This window comes from Botryllus schlosseri, chromosome 1 (assembly GCF_051294905.1).
Source record: "Botryllus schlosseri isolate E-star chromosome 1, Bs_hap1, whole genome shotgun sequence".
Lineage (NCBI taxonomy): Eukaryota > Metazoa > Chordata > Ascidiacea > Stolidobranchia > Styelidae > Botryllus > Botryllus schlosseri.
The window spans coordinates 16,273,520-16,291,541 of NC_137236.1; the positions used below are offsets into that span (position 1 = coordinate 16,273,520).

An 18,022-nucleotide genomic window follows, 5' to 3' on the forward strand; every position below is an offset into this window, starting at 1 on the left:
TCGCCACGCAGGTTACGAATGGTCTGTAACGATGTACTCTTACTATTTGATAGTACTTAAATAGATTTCGCCTACTTGTAGTACTTACTCAAGCGACCATGTATGCAGACTATACTTTCACTTCAAAATAACAGTTCTTCAGGCAGACCTACTTACTTTTTCGCTCTCCGGCTATTGGAAAGTAGAAATGTGCTTTGGGTCATATGAATCGGGCGAAATAACCCTTGTATGACGATAACTGAATACAGTGGTTCTCAACCTTTTTTTTTTAGACACGCCCCCCTTTATGATAGTGAAAAATCTCGCGCCACCCTTATCGTCATATTACAAAATCTAACCGGGATGCTGGCAACTCCTACAATTTGTTCGATTGCATGGAAGGTTATGACTGCTGATGAGAGAATTCAAAAATATAAAATCCGGTCTATATATAGAGAAAGACGCGTGAAGTGGAGGCAAATCGCACAGAGCGCGAATTTTTTTTCAGTTGACCGCTTCTTCGCGCCCCCCTTCAGATGCTTTCACGCCCCCCCAACAGTGGTGTGCCCCCCAGGTTGAGAACCACTGACTGAATATGTCCTCACAAAATACACCTATATTTCCTCCACCAGTAACAGAATATGTGATATTGTCTTCATGAAAATCTAACAGTGCTTCGTCACTGACCGCACCAGATTTCATAAGCTTTGAGAGTTTTTTCAGCGGGTGATCGACTCGCAAAAATTGGGTATGCAAATCAGTTTGACCGACGAGAAGACGCTATGAAAAATCGACGTGAGCTATTCCTATAAAATTTATACCTCTTCGCAGACTGCAATTTGCATGAGTGCGTCGAAGGATCCTTCTGGTATGTCGATATTGCCAGACACCGTAGTCGCTTCAACCGCGTTCTGGAACTCTGTGGCGTTACCCGTGATTGCGAGTTGGTGACGAAATCCGAAGGGTGGAGCGCACGACGTTACGTTCACTCCCCCCGCGCACGGGTTTTGCAGTCTAGAAATGAAATTGCACCCATTTCTGTATGTGCAATATGACAGTACACTGATATAATAATCGGTTATCTGACGGGTTCTGGACCTGGGGTCTGCTACGCCATGCTATCATGGCCAAAGTGATAAACATCCATCTATAAGCGATTCGTAACCTTGATGTCAGTACTAAATGCCGCAATGCGACTCTACACTGCAATGTTCCCTCTAATTTTTGACGAGTCTGCGCACACTCACCAACTCACTGCGCAGACCCTTGGACAACAGTGCGTAACGACCAAAAAAGGTCATTACTTCGGATTTTTTGTGCGCAACTTCGATTTTCTGTGCGCAGAGACCGTGTCAACACTGCGCATTTGCGCACGTGCGCAGCTTAGAGGGAACATTGCTCAACAGCAGGGGCGGGCAACTTCTCCGTCCGGCGGGCCGGATAGGGGAACATGAAGGTAAGGCGGACCGGATTCTGAAATTTTTATGAGTTCAGGGAAGCTCCCCCGTGGGAACGCGACACAGATCCGTCCATCCTACCCTGCGCTACCTTTTGTATAAACAATTCAGAGACGTACACATTCTTGCAGTTGCGTACTATACCTGGTATTGGGAGACCGATTCACGGGCGAGCTAAAATCGGTGATATGAAATCATTGTGTATGTGGCTTATAGTAACGCCGCTTATAGTCTGACATCTGCCCAAAAATATTGTACTATTTATAGACACTACGAATATTCTCGAAAAATTTCGGAATGGTATGAACCCATTCACCCCTGGTTACGCCTGTGCGGTGAACATCAGTTGTATTGGAACGTAGCCTTGTTTTGCTAATAATATTCATTGTCCAAAATGTTTGCGCCTAAATGCCTGTAGACGCGGCCACATCATCACTTAAAACCGCAATCTGTCGACGGACAAAATCCTGTCGCGGGTCGTAGTTGCCGGTCCTGCTCTACAGCATCAAATATTTCAGCGTGTTTTGTCAAAAAGAGTACCGCTCCTTAGCGAACTGACACATCTAACGTGGCCCAATCACTAATTACTTGGGACGTAAAATTGTGATATGTTTACAAACCTCCCACGAAACTTTCCAATGAGAGCATTGTCCTAAGCATATATACAAAAAAGAGTAATTCACTAACCGGCTAATCGATACAATATACAAATAGGATTGCATTTAAAACAAACAGTATTTCAAAACACCATGTTTTAAACAGTGTTTTAAAAAAAAGGCCTTTAAAAAATTGTGATTTTTTAAGATGTAAAATTATGCCATAATTGTGTAAATACTTTATACAAAAAACATGTTGTATGAGCCTACGGACAATTACCACCCGATGTAGCCGACGTATCGATATGGGATGGTTGGCACCCTCAAAATAGTCGGTTCAACAGCAATAGTATATGTATATTTCGTCAAAGGAGCTAATTTTACCCTATAATACAACATACAAATATACTATTTTGAGCCACACCATGAAAACACAACCGACATCTGGATCAGGTTATAAGGATTGATAAACTCACTGCGCTGTGACCGTGCTGGTGTAGGGCATCATCACTTTGTCTACGAACGACCCGAAGCCCACTTCCACGTTCTGTGTGATGTTGTCCTTGATATTGTTAACCAATCTGGCTCCCAACCCTTTCAGTGTGTCCAAATCGTCGCTCATAGAGTTTGATAAATCCATTACGTAGTACAAGTCCAACGGGTAGTCGATGACTTTGTGGAAGGTGATGTTCACCTTTTTCGTTTGACCTGCCAGATATGAATGCGGTAATTTAGTTACACTTGTCCGCAATAAAGTCGAACTCATCGACAAATATATATCGTTGTGTGAAAATTCCCGTCATTACTATGCGCAGAGGTGGCCAAAGTAGCCAGTGTTGGTACTCCAGTAGCAGTAGAAGCAATGCCATAAATTTCTACTCAGTTACAAGCAGAAACAGCGATTTTCGATAGGCCTACATGTCAACACTACTTCAAGTGGAAATAGATAATGAAAGGTTTGATACCTGGTCCAGTAAGCATATATAGTTTCAGAAATTGGATTGGGTATAAGGGTAGAATATTTTTATTAGGTATTAGGAAGTGGTGACATTCAAGATTGCAAGAAATATTTTCGCGACCAACGCAAGATGACTATATGACGCTACAGCAGGAGTGGGCAATTATTTTTCTCCGCGGGCCAAATGAGAAGCAGAAAATACGCCGGCGGGTCGAGACAAGAAAGTTAGCAGTGTTCTCCAGCGTTTTAATATATTTCAAAATTGAAAGCAGTGATTTACACCTAATAAATGCTGCTTAGTGCATGTGCTGATATTAGGGAATTAGAAAGTGACTGTAAATTACCAAAAAAGGATATTTATTTGCCGTCATATTTCGGAACAATGTTAAACATGATACCTTATGAACTCTCCTTAAATCCCTAACCACGTTTTGCTAGCAAGACATTAAAGTGTTTTTGGGATATCACACAGCAATTGGTCGCTGCCTTTCGAGCAATGTGTAGCATGGCGAAATAGCCTTGTTGTGGAGCGAAGCTTACATTTTTTCTCAAATCGCCCTCCTATGACAGAGTGTGCATGTCTTCGTGTTTTTGTCATCAAACCAACTTCAATTATACTCCTTAAACACTACGACCTGATCGGCACTAACTACTAAAAGACAGGGTTGTAATGACTCGAGTCATGACTCGACTCGAGTCAGACTCGACTCACGATTTTCTGATGACTCGACTTGACTCGAGTCATTTTCTCAAAATACGGAAATGACTCGACTCGACTCGAACCAATCTGTGCATTGACTCGACTTGGACTCGAGTCATTGCGCATGACTCGAACCAAGTCATATGACTCGAGAATCAGACGCCCAAGACCGACATTTCATTGTCACTTCGAAAAACAGTAAAGTAACCACCCTATTGGGATTTCGTATATTGGTACTGGTACTTGAAAATGCGGCCCGAAACTGTTAAAAGTGAGGAAAATTAGTATAATATAATTGCCAACCATTCGATATCACCAATCAGAGCCATAAAAGTGGGTTTAACGAGACTTTAACTAGAAACTGAGCAGTCAACACAATGACTTGGACTCGGACTCGAGTCATAATATCATGACTCGGACTCGAACCTCTGCTCGATGACTTGGACTCGGACTTGACTTGGTGGTGAATTGAAAAAGACTCGACTTGACTCGAGTCAAAACCATAAAAGTGAGATTGACTTGTGACTCGGAGCTTTGTGACTTGGTTACAACCCTGCTAAAAGACCGGTTTACCCTTGACTTCAGTGAACAAATATTTATTGCTCCGAACCGTCTTTGAATTTCAGATTTCGGCTTTCTTTTTTTGACATGCCCGTTCACCCTTTATGGGGGACGATGACTCATAGTAATCACGTGCACCGATTGACTTGTTTTACGAATGAGGGTTCCGGAAACGCATCACGTAACAATTTGAAGCACGGACCGTGCAATGTAGTGGTTCTCAAACTTTTTTGACATCCCTCTTTTTATGATAGTGAAAAATTCCGCATCACCTTATCATCATATCACAAAATGAAACCAGAATGCTGGTAATCCCAACGCATAGTTTGAGGGCATGGAAAGTTACGACTGCTAATGAGAGAATTCTCAAATACGAAATTCGCACTGTACACAAAGCAACAACTATGAATTAAAGGTAAATCGTGCATAGCGCGAAAATCTATTTCAGTTGACCGCGGCTTTGCGACCTCTTTCAGATGCTTTCACCCCCCCCCCCAAGGCGGGCACGCCCCCAGTTTGAGAGCCACTGGTGTGACAATGCCAACAAATGTCTGGCGAATTCTTGTGACGTTGATCGCTACGACATAATTTACGACTTTGACTTTGTTTTGAATCCAGATTACGCATGCGAGGTGCGTAGGCTGCGTGGTATATTAATGGGCAGGATTGAAAATAAACTAAATTTGGACAATTTATACAGCCTATGGCAGGGGTGTCAAATATACGGACCGCGAAGCAATCTTGAGTAGATTGAAAAATGATTGTTGTATCGAGCAGATTTCTAATAAATGTTGAGATTGCGATAGTAAGAAATACTGCCATTAAATAACCCCTCACGACAGCAAATGAAGAGTATGTTTATGTTCATAGGCCACATTATAACCATCCGACTGCGGTGTTGTGGCTTCACTATATAGTCACCTTTAGAAATAAGTCGCTCACATTGACACCCAATTCCGAGAAGGCAAAAAAGTGCGGACAGAGTTCAGAGTTTTATGGAAAGATGGACCCAAAACTAGTTATTCACAGAAGCGAAAACGCCAATGCGAAACCATTATATGCAGGTTACGTGGAGAATATATTAGTTACACTGGTATATATGGTCCGCTCTTGTATTCCTCACAACGCACACGCAGGGCTGACGCCAGTATACGACTGAAACAAAGGCGGCATAATAATGTAACAATTTATATATATCATCGCCAGAGCTACTGTATAACTGTATTCAACCGCGTCATCGAATTATTGTCATTTCCATCGTTTTCGAATGATCGTGTAGCTAGAAGAGAACCCCTATGATCCGTATTGTAATATACCATGTCGTATATAGGCTTGATAATAAAGTATTCAAATGAAAAACAAAGGGTATGTTTTTTGAGGCAATATTGAGGAATCATTTGACTTGTGCGGCCCGCGAGCGATCCGAAGGTTTTAATCCGGCCGGCGATGCAGGTTGAGTTTGACACCCCTGGCCTATGGTCTTAGTCCACGCAGCAATAATAAAAAGTAGGTTTTATGTTTTGAATTACGAGAATCTTTTCGCGGGCCGCACAGAATAGCTCCGCGGACCGCATCTGGGCCGCGGGACGCACTTTGCCCGGGTTTACATTACAGATACGTACCGCTACATTATTCCCAAACACATATAGTCACGGGGACACACGGTCTATTTAACGATTTTCAAAAGCCAATATCTTAACCGGATTCGGATCGGATTAGAAGACACAATTAACTTTATCTGTATTTTGAATTTCGGCATGTAGAATTTCGAATCGTTTTCAACTTTGATGAGAGTCCGAAAAATATTAAATCCGCTTATCTCTGAGCAGTGAGTACTGTAGCAAACTCTGCTAACGTTGACTGTGATAGAAGGATGATAATTACAGTATCAAAATATTTCTTAAGGTCCCCATATATACATATGATATGAGCCTAGGTATGATGTCAACTAATAGGCCTATCATATCAGCCGCTGCGAGATTTCCGGCGTTGGCACAATTTCAAACGGACAAGACGTAAGGTGTAAACAATAGCTTCGTATCTCTCTCTATCCGACCTCACATCGTGTTTACTAAAATAACAGGTCATATCAAGACACCTAGCAGAAGTGATTGCAATAGCATGGCCGGTAGTGCACATTAGTCATGCTGATAATCGTTTTACCATTCGTGGTATTAGACGTGCGATGAATGGTGATGGTTTCCAGTGGAACTAAGCTCTTTTGGGGTTGATTAATCCAACTCATACATTACACCTTCATGACTTCATCCATCAAATACATAGTCGCTTCCTAAGTCTCATTGTAACGGCACAAGACAGCGTCTTCTATGCACACACCATTCACAAAACAAGTCGTAGGTTACTTTTCACGATATAGCATAACCTACATGCAGTGGCGTCCTTTCCAACCATCATCCGATTGAGAATCTTACCAAGGAACGTAAAATCTTCAAGAGTAGCTATTTTCGCGTCTATTTTAGGATCAAACAGCGCGCTCTAACAGGAAACATTGAAGTTGACAAGTGACTATGTTCAAGTTTGGCGATATTAACTCACAGTCTATTTATCTGCATGCATATACGGCTCCTCAAATGATTTGTAACTTGCGAGCATTCTCATTTGTATTGGCACACTCACATAATTTACAACTTCCATTGCAATATATGCCAAGCTTGAAGACTATACCTGATGTGGCCGTCACCAGTAGTAAAGCCACAATAACGGAAGTTTCCGGAAAAGGAATATTTAGATTTTGCGTCGATAATCACTCAAACATTTAATGTAGGGTTACCACACGTCCTCCTTTAGGAGGATTTGTCCTCCGAGGATGCCTAAATATACTCCTTTTTGGGAATTCGTCTTCCTTTACAGCTTTTAGAGCTAAGATAGTGGACAGATCCGAGTCAAGATGGGCATAAATGACGCTGAATAGGGCATTCGTGGTACGAACGAAAGTGACCTTTTTTTAGTCAAACAACGTAAAGTGTGTAAGAAAAGGAAAGTTTTTTTTAGTCAATCAACCACAAAGTCGGGAAAAATTTACCATATTTTCCGAATTTTACTCCACAATTCTAAGTCTAAAAATTTTGAAAAAGTATCCTCCTTCCCGATTCCAAAATATGGTAACCCTGATTTAATGCCCATGTCAGTCACCCAGCTACAATGTCACTCTTGTATAGGTAATGTAAAATAACAGTCGCAAACATTTCGATGCAGCTACGTACGGCGGCGAAACGTTACCTTTTCTTAACTTCACCGTTAGCCTTTGCGGTCGCATCTGAATGATATCTTGTGAACTTGTTGTTAATTCGCTGGCGTTGCTGTAGTTTTCATCCTGCACATTATCGTGGTAGCTCTGCGGATTGATGAGAGGGTCGGAGCAATTATAAGTCGTCGTCCTGTCGTAAAGAAACGTGAATATAGAATCATACGGTGTCCGGTCAATACCGAGAAGATCATTACCGAGAATGGACACCACCAAGAATAATTATGAACATTACCGAGAATTCAATGTATGCAATGCAAGCATGTTAGGCATATGAACAGGTCGTGTGTATGTGCACCACGGCGTTGCCACATTCGGTGTCGATTGCCGGTATAAAATTCTCGACAACGTCCGTCGCTGTAAATTAGATTCTCGGTAATGCCCATTCTCGCTGGTGTCCATTCTCGGCGGTGTCCATTCTCGGTGGTGTAAATTCTCGGTAATGTCCATTATCGGTTATTGTTTTCTCGGTAGCGGTATGGAACCGAACGGGGCCTACGATATCGTAAGCCCCGAAAGAATCATATACATACTACATAGCGTATGGTGTCTAGCAGGAAGACGATTTTATAATGGTATACCGATATTGCTATTGATGGATATACAACAGTGGCTGTTGTCCGTCGTTGAGCTGTCAGTGTTGTGCGAATCAAATGTATACATGACATGTGACCTGATCATAGGTGGTCAATGTAGTCAGCGGTGCTGCTGCGCAGGTAGAGGTAGAAGTAACGCCGTTAATTTGGACTCGATTACAAATAGAAGTAGCAAATTCCATCACGTGACAAAACTCTTTCAAGTGGAAATAGAAAATAAAAGGCCTGAGAATTACTCAGGTCAGTAGTTTAGTAAAGTAGATTTAGGTTCAGTTCAGTATATTATGAAATTTCATCATTTCAAAACTAATTTAAGCCTACACACAAAATTTGGTTCAATTCCAGCCAGTAACCGCTTTGGTACAGGAGAAGTAAGTTTCTATTTATTATATAAAAATAAATAATAAATTTTTTTTAAATTTTTTGTTTACCCCATGAAAGTGTTAGGCTGTCTATAGAAACGATGCTCACCAAATTTGGTTCAATTCCAACCAGTGGAAGCGGAGTTATTGCCATCGAAAATTTGGATTTGAATAAAATAGTATCTACGGTGAGCACAACTAAAATAAATAAACAAAGAATCGGTCACCGTAAATACTATTTTATTCAAATCCAAATTTTTCGACGGCAATAACTCCGCTTCCACTGGTTGGAATTAAACCAAATTTGGTGAGCATCGTTTCTATAGACAGCCTAACACTTTCATGGGGTGAACAGAAAATTTTCAAATTTTTTATTATTTATTTTTATATAATAAATATAAACTTTCTTCTCCTGTACCAAAGCGGTTACTGGCTGGAATTGAACCAAATTTTGTGTGTAGGCGTAAATTAGGTAACCTAACAATTTTATCAAGTAGCCAGTACGATTTGAGAAAAAAAGTCATTTTTTAAGAGCCCTAATGCACACTGAATGAAAAGTAAAAGAAGTCATTGAAATTTCCGGGACAGTGATCACAGTGGAACTGATATACATAAATTTGGCAATCTCTGGTTTCCGCATATCTTATGTTTAGGACACCGAATCCTTTGAGCACGGATTTGTAGGACGCACAACCTGGCCAAATCGGGCCCCTGGGTATCATGCGTAGGACGTGTTGTTGAAGTATTGGTATAGTGACTTGAGTGCGCTAACGCAGGCAGCTCCACAGCAGATGATGCCATATTGTAATTTCGATTGGAATGTGGTTTTGGTTCCGCAAAATTTTGACGCTCATTGGTGGCGGCTACTTTTGAACATGCAAGATGCGGCTTTGCAACTAAGGCAAGAAGAGTAATGAGTCTACAAATAGACACCAACTTTGAAAATCTAGTCTGCAGTTACTGCAATGGCTATTGCGCGCGTTTCTTATGATGATTTCAAACATGTTGTTTGTGGTATTCATGGTGTTTGTCGACTACTATGGTCATTGGTCATTTACACCAGGCCGATATTTTCAATTTTTATTCCGTAACTGCCGACTTATAGCACGGCCCACTTCTAGGCTTTTTGTAAGACACCGCTTACGCCAGGGGCGGGCAACTTCTCCAGTCGGCGGGCCGGATATAGGAAAATTAAATACTTGGCGAGCCGGATTGCTGACTCGAAACATTATTCGCCCATTTATCAACATACGCAAGGAATAAATCGTATTTAATGAATGTATTTTAATAGTGACGATGACAATGTGGATTTGAGAACAGCATTGTCATACAAGCACCACCATGTTTGCTTCTTTCTGATCGATCAACACGGTACAATCCCTAATTAAGATTTGAAGGCGTTCGATAAGCCCGGTACCACAAATTCATCAAGATATCTCTTCATTAGAGTTTATAAACTATAGTACAGGGGTGGCCAACCTTTTTGCCATTCACGGCCGCATTTCGACTACTCATGTAGCCACGGCCGCAATCAAGGCATACACTACACATGCTAAACTGTCCATGTCCTTTTCCGCTGAACTGCGGACTTATCTATTTAATCACAAAGGCATACTAGACGCACCGACTTCGCGAGTGGTCACTGGTGACTGGTCAATGTGGTCGTGTTATGGGCCGTACATAATCGCACGAAGCGCGAAAATATATTTCCTGATTCACCTATGTATTTCGTCATAAATAATAGTATTTTTCCTATTGTTTCTCATCCCATGTCATCAGATTCAACTGCAGATTTAATTTTTCGAAAATTTAGGACAAGATATCAATGATGATGCATCTTCGGGTGGGCCAATTATAATTAGTCACTTGATTGCATCCTGTTATTTCTTGACCTACCATCAAGATTGTCCGTAAAGTGAGGAGTACAAGACTCCGAGTTGGTACTTTTATATGAGGCGCATCATTTTCCTCTGCTGTTCACGTCTGTACTGTGGGGCTATGATTGCAAAGGGCGCCACTATTGAAATCGATAAACGAAGTCACATTGAATCGCGCGCAGCGGGAAGAAATTTTCAAGATTAATTAGGATCTCTCAAAAAATCGAGACTCAATTTGTAAATTCAAATTGCATGTCGATGGCCGCCAACACATACGCTAAAATTGAATTACTTGTCCACGGCCGCACAAATTTCCCTTCTACGGCCGCAGGTTGGCCACCCTGGTTTAGTGGGTGATGAGATATAGCGTGGTTGTTCAACAGTGTGGCCTATTTTATCTCGATATTGAATTCATGCGGCCCGCGGCCTCTGCGAAATTTCAAAGTGGCCCGCGACCCGTTTCGAGTTGGCGACCCCTGGCATAAGTGATGTCTTAGAAAAGCCTAGAAGTGTGCCGTTCTACAAGTCGACGGTTACGGAATCAAAAATATGAAATGTCGGCCTAGTGTAAAAGACCATTGTTGTTGACAAACACCATGATTACCACAAATGACATTCGGGTTGAGTACATCGTAAATGCCGATAATGCAAGTCTTCTCGCTTCGACTAACTTACGAGTAAGCACCACCCTCGCTCACTGCGCAGTGCGCATACATGTGTATAATAACATACAGTCACTAAAATTTGACGTTTACGCAAGTAGTAGGGAATCTTTGAATACTAAGGCCGCGGGCCACATTATCATGTAAGACAGAAAACTTGCCGCGGGCCGGACAAAACCCCTTCGCGGGCCGGATCCGGCCCGCGGGCCGTATGTTGCCCACCCCTGGCTTACGCGGATATGGTGGCGAGGAGGAGATTTCAAACACAAAAATGATGCTATCTTATCTCCAGATTGCTTTCTACTTTGAGAAATCCGAGGTGAAAAAACTAAGCAGTTCCATGTAAAAACTGTTGAAGTAATTAAAAACTTAACCTCACGAGTAAGGTAGTGCAAGCAGTCAGTGAGTACTTCCTGACTACTTCCAAAAAGTATGCGTATTTCCTTACTGATCACATCTGATTGCAACCTAATAGATTTGCTAGAGCCTAATCTTTCTACCAATGGACAATAATTGGAATCGACCTTTCGCCCCGTGGTACCGTACAGCGATTGCTGTCAATATAACATCAGTTAGGTTGATACATCATAAGTTCATCGATGAACATTGAACACTTTGAATAGAGATCACCACTCGACAATAGTCAGCAATACGTGAGTGATGTATCGGCGATACGCTATGGGCTGGACTGGACCTGCATTTTATGCTTGGCTGGTTGTCTTGCTACGGTGATCACGTTTCAAAGCAAAGCTCCGGGTGAAATCAGCTGATGCGTGATGTGGTTAAACGATTCATTGACCTTGCTTCTACGTCAGGCGGATGTGTACTTGTACATTGTACAATGTGTACATAGATATTTTAAGTACCTCATATAACATTATCTATTGAAATATTATCTCGAATAGTAGCAATGGTATGTCATAAATATTAGGGCTGGGCAAAATCGAGTACCTGAGTGATTCGATTCTGAATCACGTGTCACGCTTCGAGTCGAGACGAGTATTCGAGTATCACTCATTATGACGTCACAACAGAATCTACTATGCCAAAGTTCAAATATGTACCTTTTATGCCAACACAAAGGACATAATGCCTGTTATCCATCACATTGAAGATACTTGGGTATTTTTTCGCCATACCGATTTCATTACACTTGTTGACAATGTTGTGAGATGATCATGACTTCGCAAATCTGCTATTTCCAGTAACGTTCGTAGCTTTGTACTGTGTCTCGTATGCTGCGACACAGCCAATCAAGGTTTCAAGGCTTCCTCAGTGGAAAGTACTATCAAAACTAACATTCTCGTTAGTAAATAAACTTTCAGTTACGAGGAGCGTATAAATTCAGCACTCGAAAAAATCGTCATTTACTACTCGACTCGAATGATTAAAATTAATATTCGATTCAGATTCGAGTACACGAATCATTGTGCCCGCATACAAAACTGTTTGCGGTTCCACCAGTTTAGCTCTTATGAGAAGTGGCCTACTATCATTGGTTCATATCTTGGCATACACCATCGGTTCCCACACCTTTTTGTTGACGGGCACTCTTTGAAGACTGATAAACACTCGCGACGCTGCAATGAAGCAAAGTGTCGGAAATTTCGAGAGAAGCATACAATAATATGAATTTACGAAATCCCGTTGCTCAAAATGCATTTAACAGTGAACTGTTCATGTGAAAAATGTGCGTGCGGATTTAGAAATCCATGGCACACGTTTCTGAATGCAAGTACCCGTCTCGCCATGCCAAGTAACGAGCACAGACTGAAATTTCTTTATCATATTTAGAGTGTAGTGTAGGGGTCTTCAAGAATGACGTACTGGCTACTTGATAAAATTGTTAGGTTACCCAATTCAAGCCTACACACCAAATTTGGTTCAATTCCAACCAGTAGCCGCATTGCTACAGGAGAAGAAAGTTTGTAATTATTATTTTAAAAATAAATACCAAAAAATTTGAAAATTTTCTGTTCACCCCATGAAAGTGTTAGTTTGTCTATAGAAACGATGTTCACCAAATTTGATTCAATTCCAACCAGCGGAAGCGGAGTTATTGCCTTCGATAAATTTTGATTATCAGTAAAATAGTATTTACGGTGACCAATTCCTTAATTATTTAATATTGATTATGTACCGTTTTAGTAGGTATGCTCATGGCCAGATATTTCATTTATACGACCGCAGGTTGTGTAACTATGACTTTAGTAAACCTGTCATTATAACATCAGTTAGTTTGTATAACTCAATCAAAATTGAACCCAACAATTTTGTCCCGGGAGGAGAGGACTCTTCGTCGGAGTGCTGACGTTCCCATTACGCCAAAGAAGGGAACCACAAACAACAGAACACTAAGAACAACTTTCACGTATCTGCGCGGTGGTCAGGTTTGGAACCGCTGTTATATACAAAATACATCACTAAGGATTCATGTCTTTGCACACACATCATATGACTGTTTTCTAGATCTTTCCTTTTCTAGACGTAATCTCAACTGCCTGACAATATCTTGACTTCAGAATGAGCGATGACTGATATGAACTTATTTGCCAATAGATGTTGAGTTCAAAAGGCTCAGGTCACACCAGGTGTGTCATAAGTTCTTATCGCATCGTCTCAAACAGTTTTATAAGACTATAGAAAAGTTTCCTTAACACCGTTATACAAAGCTTTTGGCGCGATATCATTTATTCTTACTTGGAATCGACACACGTTGGCTTTCTGTCCATGATCAAAGCGTTGCTGCACCAAGCGCAGTCTGGATGAGCCAAAATGCAAGCCTTGCAGTCTTGGGCGAGCGAGCACACGTCGTTTACGCCTGTTAAATTGGTTTCAATTAAGTTTGACAATCTGTGACAAATTCATCCCACGAAATTGTACCGCATTCACAAAAACATTGATGATTCAATTCGATCTTAGCAGCTACAGCATGAATGCCTAGCGATGAAACGACTTACGATATACGATACCGGCGAGATATTAGGAAATTCAGTCTCATGTCCTAGCTTAGCGCAAATGAGTGCGGTAGACCATATGTGGGACTTCGGTCGCTTCATTTGATGAGTATAGTAGCAATCGATTGGTTGCTAATCTATACTCTCTTTCACGTTTACATTCACAGTATAGGCTCATCTAGGGATGGTGTGAACCTCTGAAAGGTTCAGGTTCGTGTGAACGCGAACCTTTTTGAGAGGTTCTGTGTGAACGCGAACGTGAACCTCATGACGTCACGTGACGTCATATTGCTAATTCCAACCCTATCTTTCAATGAAGTAATAGCCTATATTAATGTACAGTTGAACACGATACCTAGCAACGACTCGGGCCACATAATGACACAATGCTGAAGTACATATTGGCGTTTTCAACGTCGCTAAATGTATAAAGTGAGGCAATCAAATGATATATAGTCGGGGGAGATAGTGTAGTCGGGGCAGATAGTGTAGTGGTTTGGTGCCACCAATCTGACGGACCGGGTTCGATTGCCGTCGGAGGTTTATCTGGGCTCCTCTTCCTCCGCCGTTGCCGTTCTTACGGCGACAAAAAAGCCCAGTACAAGGGCCGCGGCTTCAAAAAAGATCAACACAGAAAAGAACTGTGACATCGGGCACTCTAGGCCGAGTTGGATGTTAGAGTAAATAATCGCTACCGATGCGTGTCGTTCGACATCCTCCTACCTGTTCATGACATCGCATTGTGTCTTATCGCATTGTACATTGTGTGTGACTTGTTCTGATGAAAATTATTACCCAACGATGTTATGTTATAATAATCCCATAAAATCAATATCTTCCGTCGCTTTGCCAGGGAATATAAGCATACGACTGAACGGTCTAGGCCAGACCGTGCAATGCACTCGGCGTCTGTTACATTGATATTGAGCAGAGTGTAAAACAGGTTTCTATATTTCCCCCCGATATTGCCCCATTAACAGGTTATACAGTAGCCAACACCTCAATCGCACGGATTTGGTTTTAATGATACATTAAACATATCAAGTCAAGATTGACCCCATACGCCTGCTTGATATTTTACATCAGAAAACGATATCAATTTCATTGATTGGTTGAATAAGCATCATTCGCTGACTACATGTAGTGTATTTCTTTCGTGATGCCGTGTGATTGCGGAAAGCCAGATATTTCGAGCGAACTTTTGTAACAAAGCCATTAAAATTTTTGAGATTGCCAAGGTACATGCTCGTTTATTATTGCTTTTTTATGCTTCCAGCGCCGTGCATATAGTGTCCCGCAGTTGAAATGCAATAAATTTGAAGTGAAAACTGTATTATATGAAAAGGTTCACAGTGCAGAACCTACCAAGGTTCTGTTGTGAACGCGAACCTCTAAATTTCCGAGGTTCACACACAGAACGCGAACGTGAACCTCACGTTCACACCATCCCTACTCATTACCACATCAAGAAGTTTAGTCTGTACAATAGGGCTCTTCAAAAATGACTTTTTTTCTCAAATCGTACTGGCTACTTGATAAAATTGTTAGGTTACCTAATTCAAGCCTACACACAAAATTTGGTTCAATTCCTTCCAGTACCCGCTTTGCTACAAGTGAAGAAAGTTTCCATATATTATATAAAAATAAACAATAAAAAATTTGAAAATTTTCTGTTCACCCCATGAAAGTGTTAGGCTGTCTATAGACACGATGTTCACCAAATTTGATTAAATTCCAACTAGTGGAAGTGGAGTTATTGCCGTCGAAAAATTTGGATTTGAATAAAATAGTATTTACGGTGAGCACAACTATAATAAATAAACAAAGAATCGGTCACCGTAAATACTATTTTATTCAAATCCAAATTTTTCGACGGCAATAACTCCGCTTCCACTGGTTGGAATTTAACCAAATTTGGCGAGCATCGTTTCTATAGACAGCCTAACACTTTCATGGGGTGAACAGAAAATTTTCAAATTTTTTATTATTTATTTTAATATAATAAATAGAATCTTACTTCTTCTGTAGCAAAGCGGTTGCTGGCTGGAATTTAACCAAATTTTGTGTGTAGGCTTAAATTAGGTAACCTAACAATTTTATGAAGTAGCCAGTACGATTTGAGAGAAAATGTCATTTTTGAAGAGCCCTACTGAACAGCTACAATTGACATCTACTACAATGAAATGAGCCAAGCGCCGCCCACGACACAAAATTCGAACCATTACCGCCGTTTCCGAATATGCAGCACCCGTTATATTGAAGTGTTCTTGTCGGAAAGAATATTATCAACCAAACACTAAGGAACATCTAACATAGCCAAGTCGCGAATTAGTTTCGCACAAAAAGTTTGATACGCCTAAGGCTCTAAAAGTAAGATTTAAAAAGAGAACTTTACCATGAGCACACGAGAAGAGAGTTGCTCTATACGTAACCTATACCGATCACGTTACTGGGTCTCTCCAGATATAGCCAGTGGTTCACAAACTTTTTTTGCTTGTGGCACACTATAAAAATTAAAAAACGCTGGTGGCACACTTGCAAGAAAGTTGCTCAAAAATTTGTTCAAGTTGTAACGCGATTGCTGTACTGGTTTATACGAACATATGTTCGATTGAAGCGAGATTTAATTGTTGAACAAAGTACCCACATTTTGTCGTTTTCAAGCAGTGTCAATCGGCTACAGCTTTTAATTTCAATGAAAACGAAAAGAAAAACATGTTCACCTATACTCATGCCCAATAATATTTATTTACAACAAATCCTGAGAAGTATGGTGACGTGTAAGTTCAACTCCAGACAACGATCATGATTTGCGGCAAGATTTTTCGTTTATGAGTTGATTTGAAACGATTCAAAGAATTTCTTCACGACATAGTAGCCCGATTATGGTGCGGACATTATACTCTTCTCATTGGCAATGCCATGATTGGTTTCATGAACATGGTAATATGTGATTATATATTAGGTATTGAGAAATTTAGACCGCTTTCAAGCTTGTGTGCGTGCATTATCTTTAATGCTATACAGCTCGCTCCCAAAATTCCACCAAGAGTTGCGGCACACCTGCGAATCTGGCGGCACAGAGTTTGGGAATCACTGCGTTGAAGGCTCATTCAAAATCATTGCTAACGTATAAGAATCCAATATCGGTGCATGTGGTGTACTTTGGATTCAAATTCGTCTCGACCACAAACACGACTAACACTGCTTAACATGAATACATACACACGTACCTGTATTTTGTGATGCGACTAGTACAAACATACACACCACGAATGCACTTTCAGCACGTAAGAGGCCGTGGTGTGTCATCCTCTATTAAAGCGTAGCCGGAAGTTGGAACTTTCTATCAAAGCACTGGTATATGTATGAATGTATACTCTAATAGTAATTCTAAACACACCGGAAACATTGAATATGAATACATACGCTTGTAAATTTGACAAAACATTTTCGCAGAATATGCAACCATTCAAAAGAAACACTAAACTGCATCTGCGAATTGCATTTATGCGTAAATGAAGAATATCACTTCGCCTCGACCAGGGGTTGGCAACGTTGAAAATGCGAAGAGCCTTTCAGAATAAGGATGATACTCCGCAGACACGGTTTGCCGACCTCCGACTTATATCTTGTAATCACGTGGCAAACGGGCATGTGAAAATAATGTGAACTGAATCTCATATTTTTACAGCATACTTAAAAAGAGCTGCTTACACATTTTCACTACGACACTGTCTAACCGCCTAACGCATACGCAGAGAAGACAACCGATTAGGTCAGGGGCGGGCAACTTCTCCAGTCGGCGGGCCGGATATAGGAAAATTAAGTACTTGGCGGGCCGGATTGCTGGATCGATACATCATTCGCCCATTTATCCACATCTGCAAGGAACAAATCGTATTTAATGAATGTATTTTAACGACAGCAATGTCGCTTCAAAGCCATTGCTCGCCGATAATGACGATGACAATGTGGATTTGAGAATAGCATTGTCATACCAGCGCCGCCATGTCTGCTTCTATCTGATCAATCAACACACGCAGCAATCC

At 41.1% G+C, this 18,022-nt stretch overlaps 1 protein-coding gene across 1 annotated transcript in view; it reads right to left on the bottom strand.

The window, feature by feature from the left end:
• Positions 1–17,392, bottom strand: part of LOC145433708 (integrin beta-1-B-like) — a 52,646-nt gene extending 35,254 nt beyond the window's left edge. The window contains exons 1-5 of the mRNA XM_080310899.1: positions 17,204–17,392; positions 13,714–13,834; positions 7,492–7,649; positions 2,509–2,740; positions 801–993 (exon numbers count right to left, since the gene is read on the bottom strand). Coding sequence (XP_080167025.1) covers positions 801–993; positions 2,509–2,740; positions 7,492–7,649; positions 13,714–13,834; positions 17,204–17,282 — 783 coding nt within the window. The 5' untranslated portion in view covers positions 17,283–17,392. The remainder of the gene's footprint in view (positions 1–800; positions 994–2,508; positions 2,741–7,491; positions 7,650–13,713; positions 13,835–17,203) is intronic.
• Between the last annotated feature and the right edge of the window lie 630 nt (positions 17,393–18,022).